The 13,773-nt window shown below is 42.3% G+C and overlaps 1 protein-coding gene across 1 annotated transcript in view; it reads left to right on the top strand.

Moving 5' to 3' along the window:
- The window catches only part of ITPR2 (inositol 1,4,5-trisphosphate receptor type 2), a 324,515-nt gene that overhangs the window by 111,201 nt on the left and 199,541 nt on the right, over positions 1 to 13,773 (top strand). The window contains exons 17-21 of the mRNA XM_075898795.2: positions 414 to 533; positions 622 to 807; positions 1,470 to 1,721; positions 2,921 to 3,065; positions 4,725 to 4,875. Coding sequence (XP_075754910.2) covers positions 414 to 533; positions 622 to 807; positions 1,470 to 1,721; positions 2,921 to 3,065; positions 4,725 to 4,875 — 854 coding nt within the window. The remainder of the gene's footprint in view (positions 1 to 413; positions 534 to 621; positions 808 to 1,469; positions 1,722 to 2,920; positions 3,066 to 4,724; positions 4,876 to 13,773) is intronic.

The following is a 13,773-nucleotide window of genomic DNA, read 5'->3' as shown; positions in this document are numbered from 1 at the left end:
GTTTCTGGAACCGGTGAGGGCTCTAGACACATCTGGCTTCCAGCCTTTGTGATAATGCTTCGGCATTTGGGTAATCTCTGTGGTTTGCCTGGAGCTGGCAAGGTACATCCTCTCCCTCCGGCTGCCAGCCCCAGCTGAACTGGGCTGCTCTCTTTTATAGCAGAGCAGCTTGGGCATGCCCAGTGAGACTCAGTGGGTGGAGCCTTCTTAACCCCCTCCTGCTCAGTGTGGGGCGGGAACGCCCCATCACACTTCTTCAGCATTCATAAGGGTATGTGATTCCCACCTGAAAAATAAAATATTTTTCAGGAAGGTTTTTCTCATTCTAGAGTGCTTGAGATAGGCAGCTGAACAGATTTCCTTTGGGATGCTTCTGTGTAATATTTTGTTGTACTGGTTTTTTTCCTGTCCAGATTCTTGGATTATCTATCAGACCTGTGTGTTTCTAATACAACTGCCATACCAGTAACTCAAGAACTCATCTGTAAATTTATGCTGAGTCCAGGAAATGCTGACATTCTTATCCAAACCAAGTAAGCACTGTAATCGAAACATACTTGTCATTATTACATTGCTTTTCTTGCCACATTTGTGAGAGGGCTTATGTGTTATTTTTTGAAGGCTGGTTTCAATGCAAATAGACAATCCCTTGGAATGCTCCATCATCCCAGATGATATTGATGAGGAAGAGGTCTGGCTCTACTGGATTGACAGCAATAAGGAACCACATGGCAAAGCTATCAGGCATCTGGCCCAGGAGGCTAAGGAAGGCACAAAGGCTGATCTCGAAGTGCTCACCTATTACAGGTAAAACAATTTCACTATTCGGGGAGCTATTGAAATCAATAGCTATTGTCTTAAATTAGAAGCAAGCTCATTAGCACGTTCAAAAACTGGATCTAAGTTGTTAAAAATTGTGGAAAGAAGCAGGATCACAATCTATCCAATATTTTCCAGAGAGTGTGGTGAAGCATATATGCTTTTGACATATTCCTGTGTGCTCTCAGAATGCTGTGATTTTATCTCCTCCCTTTCCTAGCAGGTGCGATAGCACAACAGCTCCTTTTAGGATACTCTTTCAGACAAGCTGTGCTCTGAGCGGTTGTCTGGGAACACTAAAAAATGAGCACCATCAGCACTTCCAGATCCGGGAAGGTGGGGGCATGAAACAAAGTCTTAATGTATTGAAAATGAATAGCTCAAGGGTTTCATCCCACCGCTGTTCTGTGCAAGGGACTTCCTTTGAACTCTAGTGTTAGTTCAGTATAAAAATCAATGGGCACAGGAGATTAATAGTAGGGTTTGTAATGGCAAGTGGGTGTCTTTGCTAACAAAGGGGTGGTATAATTATATTGGGAATGGCATAGATCAGGCTCCTGAGAGTATATTCTCAGGTATTTTGCTCTGTGCCATTCAAAGAAACCTAAAGTCCCCCCTGAAAATATGCCATTTATTTTTATTACCTTCAGGTACCAATTAAACCTCTTTGCAAGGATGTGCCTGGACCGTCAGTATCTAGCCATAAATCAGATTTCAACTCAGCTCTCAGTGGACTTGATCCTACGGTGTATGTCTGATGAAAGCCTCCCTTATGACCTCCGGGCTTCTTTTTGCCGTCTTATGCTGCACATGCACGTTGACAGAGATCCTCAGGAGTCAGTAGTACCCGTTCGATATGCTAGACTGTGGACTGAAATTCCTACCAAGATCACCATCCATGAGTAAGTTCACAAACCCTAAAGCATTTTCAATGGATCAAACCTACTCAGAATAAAATTGAAAGGGGTTGAAATTTTAATGCAATATTGTGAGCAGATACTTTGCTGCAGAACACAAACCATTAGGCACTATTAATCGTGGAAATGTAAAAGGGTCACTTTATTTGTGAGTGCGGTTTTTAAAATACATTGTGATAGGGGAGATGGAGTGACCTTTACTGGGAACGGTGAAGCACAAAGCCATTATGTTCTGTTAAGCATCACACCCTCACAAGGCTGAAACTTAGTTTTACACTTAGAGCTTTATTGTGCCATTACAGCTGCAATCTACAGTCAGTTGAAGCAATTTAGGGGATTGGCCTTGTTCCAGGAGAGCACTTAAGCACATGCTTCATTTTAAGTATGGGAGGAGTCCCATTCACTTCAATGGGGATAGCTTGTCTGCTTGATTGCTTTGATGCATTGGGGCTTTGTGTCTGAGGCTATGTCTACACTGCTGGGGTTTTTTTTCGGAAAAAGGTACGCAAAATGCGCTTCACAATTTGCGTACCTTTTTCTGGTTTTTTTTCGGAAGAGGCTTTTCCGATATTTGGCCTGTCTACACGGGGCCAAATGTCGGAAAAACCTCCTTTTTGGGAAGAGCCCTTAGTCCTCATAAAATGAGGAGTACAGGGCATTTGAAAGAGTGCGTCTGCTCTTCCGAAAAAAATTTCGGCTGCGCAGATGAGTTCCCTGGACGTGGCGGAGTTAAAAAAAACTCCGTAGTGTAGACATAGCCTATGGCAGACACAGTAGTTCTGAGGGACATGTGCCACAAACACCGCTGCCTTCTTTCCTAGTTTGCAGCGAGTGTTCCCCCTCCTGATCAGCTCATTTCTTTTGGAGCTTTTGTGCACACAAATAAAAGGAAGGTGGGGAAGGAGTTGATCATGGACTTAACTTCTTACCATCTTTTCTCCTATCACCTCTGTTGTTGAGCTCTCCCCAACCCCAACTTCTAGTACAAGTGGACAGAAGATAGCCTTTTGGGCAAGATGCCACGGGGTGCACACATGCAGGACTAACTGCAATCTAGCCCTTTTCTGTACAAAAGATCTTAAAATAAGGTATCACGAGTGACTGAGATGTCATTATTTTTTATATTACATCTCAACATATAAGTGAAAGAGGTTACTTTTGCTTCTCTCTGTTTTGCCTGGTAGGTATGATTCTTTCACAGACTCCTCGAGAAATGACATGAAGAGGAAATTTGCTTTGACTATGGAATTTGTAGAAGACTACTTGAGAGAAGTTGTAAATCAGCCATTTCCTTTTGGGGACAAAGAGAAAAACAAACTTACATTTGAGGTACTTTTCTGTTATCTTGGTCAATTTATTGTACTCCATGAATCAAACAGTGAAGCAGTAGACATAACTGTTAGCCCTATTAACCAGGTTTTCTTTTGGAAAAAAAATTCTCATTTAAGAATCTATTTAATTAGTTATACAGTAGAACCTCATCGTTACAAACACCTCGGGAATGTAGAGTATTTGTAACTGTCATGTTTGTAGCTCTGAACAAAATATTATGATGGTTCTTTCAAAAATTTACAACTAAACATTGACTTAGTACAGCTTTGAAACTTTCTTATGCAGAAGAAAAACAATCTTAATTTGAATGAAACAAGCACAGAACCATTTACCTTAGGGTGCGTCTACACAGCACCTTAAACTTGAAATAAGATAAGCAATTTGTGCTACACAAATTGCGTCTAAAATTTTGAATCTATTTCAAAATAGCTTATTTTGGAATTTGGCACATCTACACAGCACCAAATTTCGAAATAGCATGCTATTTCGAGACATCCCTTAACCCTTGTGCAACGAGGCTTACCGGGATGGTGAAATAGCATGCCCATTATTTCGAAAAGTATTTCGAAATAACAGGTGGCTTGTGTAGACGTGGGGTAGCTATTTCGGCATACCTCCGATATCCCGAAATAGCCATGCAGTGTAGACGTACCCTTACTTGTCAAATCTCTTTTTAAACTTTCTCTTTCTTTTTAGTAATTTATGTTTAACACCAAACTGTGCTGTTCCAATACTTGCTTTTTTTGGTCTCTGATGCTGACTGATTGCATGCTTCCTGTTCCAAATGAGGTGTGTGGTTGATTCGTAACTTTGGTGTTCATAGTACTGAGGTTGCATTCTATTACAGAATGATATTTAAAACTTAATACCCGCTTCCTTAATTTCACTCTCTTTTTTGCTTCCCACTTTTGTTCTTGACATACTGTATTGGTGCTATGCGCTGTTAGGCATCTGCATTTGCTCACCACACCAGAGGTGGCTGCATTTCAGTGGAAAATGAAGTGATTTCTGTGTGTGTTAAGAGGTTTGAGATTGTTGGGATGAAAGATGCTGTATTTTATGTAAGATATGATAATAATAAAGAAAATGTGTTTCACCACATAAGTTTGTCCTCTATTATGGTTCAGAACACCAGACAGAAGAAAGGTTACATAGGACTGAGTCTTCTAGAATCAAGTGAAAGGACATTTATTGCAGCCCTTGTTTAAACTACCGCTGGCCTTGCAGCCCTGCCTTCACTCTGTATTTACCTTACCACAGTCTGACTGCTGTTTCAAGATATGTCTCTACTGCAGCTTCTGCCATCTGGAACAGCCTTCTGGCATCTATCTGCCTCATAGACTTTCCTTCTCATTTCTTTTCTCAGATGGAACTATATCTCCCCAGCGCAACCTCGATCTCATGCAGATTTCTCTTCCACGTTCATTTAACCAAGTAATTGGGTTATCTAGCTCTGCAAAGCATTTGACAATTAAGGGCCTGGTCCAGAGCCCTGCAAAGTAGAGAATCTCACTGAATTCACTGGGCCTTGAGTCAGGCCCATAGTCTGTGTGAAAGACAAAAGGACAGGACAAAATATTATGGTTTTGTACAGTTCAACACCACTGATGTTGTTGTTGAAGAGACTAACTTCATATTGTTTTTCTTTCTCCACAGGTAGTGCATCTGGCTCGAAATCTCATATACTTTGGCTTTTATAGTTTTAGTGAGCTGCTCAGACTGACCAGGACACTGCTGGCTATCCTAGATATTGTCCAGGGCCCTTTATCATCATACTTGGAAAAATTAAGCAAATTTCAGGATGGAGGTGAGAAAAAGTAGTGAAAGTTTTTATGAAAATGTGTGACTTACTGTTTAGCAAGGAAGCACTTTATGATACTTGTCTTTGATCCATCTGTAGGAACATCCATCCAACTATGTGGACAACAGATGATTTCAGAATGCATAAAAATAATTAGTTAAATAGAACTTTTTGACTGATACACTGTCATAGGGTGCCACATGGGATATTGGGGAGTAGAATCTGATATGGAACTGCCAGCTCCAAACAAGTGGAGAGAGTTGCTGTGGCTTTGGGATTTGGTACAAGCAGTTGCTCATGTATAGCAAAGGCATCTACCAGTCATTGAGCAAGATGCTTGTCCATTTAAGTGAGGTGCTGTTCTGGCAGCTGTTAGTCATAGAAGGAGCAGATAGAAAATACCTACTTATGATCCTATCCATCTTCCTGCTGATACAGGATTGCTCCTGGTGTATACTTTCTTATATTAGTCTACATTTAAATGCCCTAAACACTGGGACTTCCACACCTCGTTTAGGAAGAGTATTTCCCAGTCTGTCAGAAAGTTCAGTTTTTCTGTTCTTAATTTTATTGGATTATGTGCTCTGCCTGTATCGCACCTTAAACAATTCCTCTTCCTCCTTGATGTTTATACTCTTCAAATATTTATAGACTGTTATCATGTTTCCCCCTTTGTCATCTGTGAGCCAAGCAATGCATATTTAGTTCTTTTAATCTTTCTCTGAACTGCCTCCTATTTGTCAAAGTCTTTCACAGAATTCAGTGCTCTGTACTGAATGCTATATTCCAGGTAGAGAAAGCTAGAGAGGGATGATTATCGGTGACTGGTGGCTGCAATTTGAATTGGCTGTTTTTATTGCCGTGTTGCATTGCAAGCTCATTTCTAGATATCCCTCTGTGGAATAAAATTTGTTTCTAGAGCCAAACTTTCACAGAGTTTGCAAGAGCTCGGCACTCAGACCTGGGATTTGGTTCAGTCTGACCTCTGTTCATGTCTGGAAACCTGAGGTCTCTCTCCACTCGTTGTCTTTACTCACCAATATCAGGTTATAGCTCTGTTTCACGAGTTTGGTTTTCTCCTGATTATATTTGTTTCAGGCTATTCTGGAGGAAAGAAAGTTACCTATTGAGTACAGTGTCAGATTCTGCTCCATGATGCTGGTGTAAATTCAGAGCTACCCCAATATAACAAGTATCAGAGGGGTAGCCGTGTTAGTCTGAATCTGCAAAAGCGACGAGGAGTCCTGTGGCACCTTATAGACTAACTGAAGTGTAGGAGCATAAGCTTTCGTGGGCAAAGACCCACTTCGTCAGATGCATGTAGTGGAAATATAACAAAGATCAGAAAGTCAGGAGTTAGCGCCCTGAGAGATACAAATAAGATCAGTGGGAATAATAGGTACTGCTGATACCTTTACACTTCAGTATAGAAAATGGTGAAAGGCTGTGGAAGTCAAACATAGGTGTGTGCATGGTGGGGGAGAAGGGTGGGGGAACAAACACCGATTTCACTGAATTAAATCTATGCATAACAGGCTGGCCACCTAGATTGGATCACAGGATGCAACACTGTTTGGTATAATGTCATGTGCCATTTTCTCTATTTTTACCTCCACTTTCTTCATCAAGAGGTGCTGGACAAAGTGTTCTGCTCCCTGTGTCTAACCTCAGCCTGTGTCTGTGCTGACCCATTTTAGTTTCCTTCTTGGCTGTAGTTGTTTCCACTAGTGTAAGTCTGATGAGCACTACAAATAGACTGGAGACATGTGGCTGTGGGTGTTGCTGTGTGTTCCACCTTTGGGTGAGAGACTAGCATAGCCTTGAAAAGGCCTGGTGTCAGACTGCTCTGCATTAAGGATGTTAAATATTGGTTAATTGAATAGTAGATTAACCTCATGAATTCTTATCGGTTAGTCGACTATTCTATAGTTCCTGGGAAGCGCCTGTCTGGTGAGGAAGGGGTCTGAGCGCCCGGACCCGGCACAAGCCGGAACTGAGCCAGGCTGCCTGCCCATCTGGCTCTTACTACAGTTTAAATGCAGAGCTGCAGCGGGGGTAGGTCCAGGACCCAGTGCAAGCCGGGACTGAGCTGGGCTGCTGGCCAACCTGCTAAAAATGTTACTGGCAAGAAGTGGAGGGGTGGGGGGGAATGAATGTTGTCTAGGGCATTAACCTATAAGCTTTTGCTTATCAGTTAATCCACTATTCCATTACATCTCTAGTCTGCATCTTTGGGTCAGATGACTGCTAGGGTCATTTGGGTGTCTTGGCATGGCCTGGATATTTGCAGTAAAATCTTACTGTGTAAAGACAGTCAGTCTCCAGTTGGAAGAACTTGATACTTCCTGGCCATCCCACAGAGCCATTTCTAGATGATGAAGTTGTGCGTCATCTCTGGTTGACCATGCTCTGTCACCAGTGTGTCTCTGCTCCTTTTCTAACTTACGCGTCCAAAAAGAATACCGGCTGTGCATTAGTCTTGCTAGCGATGTGCAGAGTGGTACTGAATGGGAAAAGGCCTGTACCTTTTATGCAATTTGGCATGCTCCCAGGCAGCACACCAGATTGCAGTTCTCTCTTGCTCTTGTGGATGTACATACTTTTGGCATGCACAAAATTAGGACCTCAGGGTGCATCTATTGCGGGGCTGCTTTCTGAGAATGATTTATCACTGGCATTGAGTATTCTCAAGGGTCATGTTCCAATAACTGCAACTCTGAAGATCTTAGTGTAGCTAAAAGGAAGGTGCTTTTAAAAATAAAATCATCATTAACTTGAGCAAAAATGAAAATAACAAAGGGGAAAGTAGCAAACAGTATCAGGTATTGTGGCTCTTGACATTCAAAAGACAGCTGGTATGGCCGAAATTTTAACGATTTATAACTTCTCTGTGAGTTGGTTTCTTGCTAGTTTTCTGATGCATGAATGAATGAGATCCAAGTGCTAAGTCCTCAGTTGGACTAAATTGTTGAATTCATATCCTAAAATTCAGGCTAAGACAGTCTTGTTGTGACATGATAGACTCATATATTCCTGACGTGATTGAGGACATCCTCCGTATAAAGGAATCCTTAAGTGTGCATTGCAAAGACAGGATGTAATGGTCTCAAGTCGTGGAGTAGCTGCACTTTCTTGGGGTTTTTTACTTCATATAATTCTGTCAGACACACAAACACCCCCACTTTTTCCATCCCAATCCTCTTTCCACACCTTTAAAAGTCTGTAAATAGAACAACCCGTGTTCTTGCAACTATGGAGAAACTGGCAACATTTCATAAGTCCATCAGTACAGATTGCTGTTGAACTCTTACTCCTTCCTATACCCAGTCTTGTAGCATGCATTTGATGCTATTGGGAGTCCTGCTTATGGAAGGGCTACTGGAAGAGGCCAGTATGGGCTGAGTGTGCTGTTGTCTCCATGACACACTCACTCCTTATCATCCCAGGGAAAAAGAAACCAGGTACCCTGTTCCCCATTCCCTTGCACCTTGTGCAGCCGTTTGCCCTTACATGAAAATGTGCTCATCTGATTTAGTGTTTTTACACCTACTTTGTGCTGGTGACTTTGCAAGATGGAGGGAATCAAAGAATCAGGCCCCAGGAATTGAGCCTAGCTTTCTGGTAGAGGAATGCTATCATGAGGCTAAACCATCAATGGGGTTATGTTATGATTTATAACCTGTAGTAATTAATTTTAGGAGTTCCATTCCCCCTTTATACATCTTCACACTCTCTCTGTTATATAACTGAAGTGGCTGGATTCATCTGTTTTTAGCAGTATCTGTCCTGTCTTTTAATTCTCACTTTGAATTTACAACACCCATTTCTTAACTTTATTTTGAAAAAAGTCAGTATTACACTAGCAAGCAGCCCAATCTACATTTCATAGCTATAGGAGACTTGTTTGCAGCTTGACTTTAGAAAGCACCACATTGATTTTTCAGTAAGCGCTTGTTTGATCAGATATAAAATGGTATGTAAATGTGTAGAGGGTGGATTGTTCCTAGCCCTTACTAAGAATGGAAGAGGTTCTGGTGCCAATAACAAGGGACAAGAGACCATCTCAGACTCTAAGCTCAGCGGAATGCAGGTAATGTGCTCTCTCTCTATCTGTGACAGCTCACATCCCTCCCAAATGGGCAGTGTTACAGCCATGACTCCCCCTCCACACTGCAGACTGTGCACCTATCAGACATGCAGGAGGTAGGATATTACTTTTGAGGTATGCTTGGTGCCCCATGTTACCCGTAGGGATGTATGGCTTTGTGCAGCTCCTCACTCAGGGCTTTGCCTAACTGGCCTGCAAAACTTGAGGCTTACATAGGTCTCTCTTAAAAGAACCCAGGCTAAATATTAACAATTAGACAAGCCAAGGTCCCTTTTGTAATTGTTGGGTTTTATTTTCGGGGGCTAATCATTACATTGTGAAATCTTCAGAGATTTATTCAGTCCACCCAGTCACTAATAAAAAATGTCTAGGCTGCAGCTGTAATGTATGGTTCTTAATAGAAGCTTGGAGTTTTCAACTGTCGCATCAAACCCCAGACTTGATGCATGAAACTGATGACTTAACAGCATAAATAAGTTCATTTCAGTTTTAGCACTGTCTGAAGGCCCAATCCTTCAGCCCTAATGCAGTCAAAACTCCTGTACCACCAGAATTCTATGGGAGATTACCCAGGATTATAATTGCAATCACTGCCTTATTGTACATTTTACCTTGTTTGCAGTTAAGTGGAGTCTTCACTCGGAGCAATGTTTTGATAATGTCTGCACCTGGTTGGAAACTCTGATTTGCGGGTCCTGTGCTAGTAGGTTTTGAAAAGAGGTGGGACCACAGCTCTTATTTACTTCTCTGCTTGTTTGCTCGGTTTTAAATCCAAGACGAGGGGCAGCAGGAGAGCTCCCTGGTATGGGAGCTCAGATCACCCCCCTCCAGAAGGGGTGGCTGCCACCCTGCACTGCTGTCTCTGTATCAGAGGCAGCTGCATGGTGTGACAGTCAGCCAGTCTGCGAGGAGAGCTGATACAGAGGCAGCAGTGCAGAGTGGCAGGGGCTCCTCGGGAGTGAGGCTGGAGCACACCGGCTGTCGGCCACACCCCTGGGGACTATAGAATAGTTGAGTAACCGATAAGAATTCATGAGATTACTCGACTATTCAATTAACGGATATTTAACTGTTTCACACCCTTTCTGTGTGTAAGGTAATGGCTGGTGGATCTGCATAGCGGTGGGCCCACTGGGACTCCCCTCACTGATTTCCTCCATTGGAAGGCACATAGACCCTGCATTTCTCCTCCCTCCCCCCCAAAATTAATCAATGTGAAGTAATGTAGAGAGTTCCTCTGACTAACTATGGTGATGACTACTCAGAAATCAAACAAGGATTAGAATAGAGGGGAGATAGACTCTACATATGGACTCTATCAATCCTGCCTTCTACCTATTCTCCTGCATCCTGGGAGCATTTGCCACTGAGGAAAAAGTGGAAGGATTTCATCCAGGTCCTATTGAACTGATGAGATTGTTTCTAAGTCTTGCATCCATCCGTTAGCTGCTCCTTTTTATTGTTAACACGTCTAAACATCATCTTGAAGCAGGTTTTGATTAGCAGCCCTAACAAGGCAGTTCCTACCTGTCAGACTGGAGAGATAATTTATACCAACAATTTAAAAAATATTCAGCAGACTATTTGCAGATTAACTCTTGGAATTTGGGCAGGCTGATCACCAATTTCTATAATGCAGTAATTGCTGCTTTTTGAGGGCTAATATTTGGACAAAAAGAAGCCAACATAAGTGGTATGCTTGATTTTCTGGAGTGGAATATTTCCCTTTCTTATTCTTTCTACCACTAGATGTGTTTTCCTGTGTGACACTAGAGTGCCCTGCTCTTCCAATGACCCAATATAGCATTCATGTGCTCATCTCACCAATTAGAATGCCAACCACGATTCCCATGACTCTCTTTATGGCTTCAGGGCCAGCATGCTGCTGCAGACGTTAAAATCCCTACCTGCCTTCTTCGCCTCCCAGTTAAAAAGTTGAACTGTGCCAATATTGTCTGGTTTTCTGGTCTATGTAATAGTGAAGGAGATGCCATCACAAATGGCAGAGCCTTACAGAAAGGGAAGAGTTATGGTGTTTCATCATTGCTGGAGTAGATTGTTGGCAAACTGGAGATGTGTGTGATGTTTGTGTTGTAAATACATTTAGGAGATCCGGTTTTATTGGGGAGTTGGGAGCTGGATGTGGTCTCGTGTTTTTTCTCAATGGTCCCCATAGGATATAGAGCTGGCCCCACTCTCTACCCTGTCGGGTTATGAATTATTTTAATAGGCTATCCTGAGGTCATCTAGTTTATGGAGGGATAACACATGGTTTAATGAAGAAATAAAGTGTGGTGTTTGTTTATGTATGGAATGTACTTCACTCTTTATGAGCAAATTTTATAGAAAAACCTGTAAAATAATTAATACCTCTTTCACAAATGGAGCTATGGGACTTTCTATCCTGGCAAACAATCTATAGCTGAAACAGTTTAAAATAAAATGTGTCCCTTTAAGTACTGAAGTGTTGGTGCTGTATATCTCATAAATGGCTATAGCTTTTCATGCACACAAATTAAACTGCAGGAAGAAAGGTAGCAAGATCAACAAAGGCAAAGACATATAGAGTTAAAGCTATTATGGGGCTTTTAATTTATCTCATGGTAACTAGTCATTACAGCACATGTGGCTCTCAGCCAGAGGACCCCATAATTCTTGCCAGTGTTACATGCCCTGGGCTGGTTCTATATAAATAAAACTTAAAAAGCTTACACTGAATCGGTGTTAAGGATCTTGCAGGAATGCACAAAAGCAAGGGCATTTGGAGTTGACTCCTCTTCCAGCTGTAATTCACCTAATTGTATAGGAACATAATGGCAAAGGGCCCATTCTTGATGCTGGTTTGGTCTTTCTATGAAGCACAGTCAGCTGTCAAGAGCCACAGACATTTGTGGAAGGTATAGGTTCCCAGTAGTTCATGGGATCAGGAAAAATTGAGGAAGGAGCTTCCATTGCTCTGATCTTGGTTAGAGTTGTGGGAACAGACAATTCTTTGGGGATAGAGGTTCTAATACTCAAGTGATATTAGATATCCAGACTAGGGATGTTAAAGATTAATCGACTATCTGAAAAGAATTTGTTTATTGACTAATCAACTAATTGATTTCCCCCCCCTGCTGCTAAGAAATAGAAGCAGCAGAGTGGGGAAGGGATACTGCAAAGTGGCAGCGCTGCACAGCTGTGCAGCACTGCAGCTTTGAAACCCCAAGGCGGCATTTCAAAGGGGCAGCCGTTGCACAGCTGATCCGCAGATCAGCTGTGCAGCGGATGTCCCTTTGAAACGCTACCTCTGTGCATTTCAAAGCGGCAGCTGCCATGGAGCCTGGGGTTAGCTGGGGAAAAGCAATGGAGAGCCCAGGATAAGCTGCCCCTTTGAAACACGCAGAGGCTGCATTTCAAAGGGGCAGTGGCTGCCCCTTTAAAATGCCGTCTCTGACTCCCCAGATGATTCCGGATTCCATGCAGCACTTCCCCAGAACTCAGGGCGGGTTCCAGAGAAGTGCTGTGCGGAGCCCAGGGTCAGCTGGGAAGTCCTCAGCTGACCCCGGGCTTCTAATGGCATGCAGTGTAGCATGGAGCCCGGGGTCAGTCAGGGACTCTTTGTGCATTTCAAAGCTGACACCGCGTGCAGCCCGGAGTCAGCTGTACGCAGAGTTCCGCATTCCTCCTTTGGGAGCTCTTGCACATTTCAAAGGAAGAATGTGGATATGCCTATCGACCAGTCGACTAGTCAATTAACCACATTTTAACATCCTTAATCTAGACCTCACAATCTCTTCTGATTCATCACAGCTCAATTGCCTCAATAACCTTCTTTTTCTAGGTCTCAGGGTTCATTGCCACCAGGCTTCTTCTGTTGCAGGAATTAGTCTTTGTTTCTAGGTGTTTCCATGTGTGTCTTTTGGTGGGGAGGCAGAGAAGAACTTTGATGTCACTCTCCAACCTTAAATAGCTTTTGTATATGGCAGTAATCCTTTGTCTCTACTTTAGTTCCCACACTGGTATTCCAAGATGGAGTCCAGTACTAGGTGACTCCATCACATGGCCATGTAGGGCCATAGCAGCCATTCTTTAGAGTGTCCTCATTTGTAGATGAGCATCTTCTAAAACCTGTTGTTTTCCTTAATAGCCTGTTCCAACCACCAATCTAGACTGATTGCATTCCATCTAGCAGGCATTCGCCAGGTGTAAACATAATTATAATAGGTGCGCAGACAATATTCCTAACTTCTGATACAAAAATTATGTATGTATACAAATATAATCATATTTAATAAATCATCACCTTTCCAGTGATACTTTACATGCCCCGTCTTGCACAAAATACATCTTAGTTATGCCATAATCCAACCATAACCATATCTCCATGAAGAATATGGGATGCAATGTCACAACAGGTTAATCAAAACTACAACAAATAAGTAATTTCAGGGTGATATTTAGAAATATTTGACACCGCAAACAGGGATGATATTTGAAGTTTACTATTCCATTTACCCATTGTTTCCTCTACGTTTCTGTAAGTTTGGATGAGAGATGAGGTGCCTAAGCATGAATTTTCTAAGTAGCCTATGCTGCCAGGTTCTTATCACATTGCAAGATATCCTGAGGACATAAGCACCATGGCAATACTGAATATATTTGCGAGACCTCAATACATCTGGCTGTACAGTATTTAATAACACAAATGTATCCAGGTTTTGTGAGGTAAACATGTTTCCTAGAACTTGTTGTTCTGTTTATTTTGTGTGTTCAGTTTGTCATACATTGGCTGCAGAACCTCTCATTTACCTCCC

Source organism: Pelodiscus sinensis, chromosome 1, assembly GCF_052426305.1.
Source record: "Pelodiscus sinensis isolate ZL-2025 chromosome 1, ASM5242630v1, whole genome shotgun sequence".
Classification (NCBI taxonomy): domain Eukaryota; kingdom Metazoa; phylum Chordata; order Testudines; family Trionychidae; genus Pelodiscus; species Pelodiscus sinensis.
This window is presented reverse-complemented; position numbering and strand designations above follow the sequence as displayed.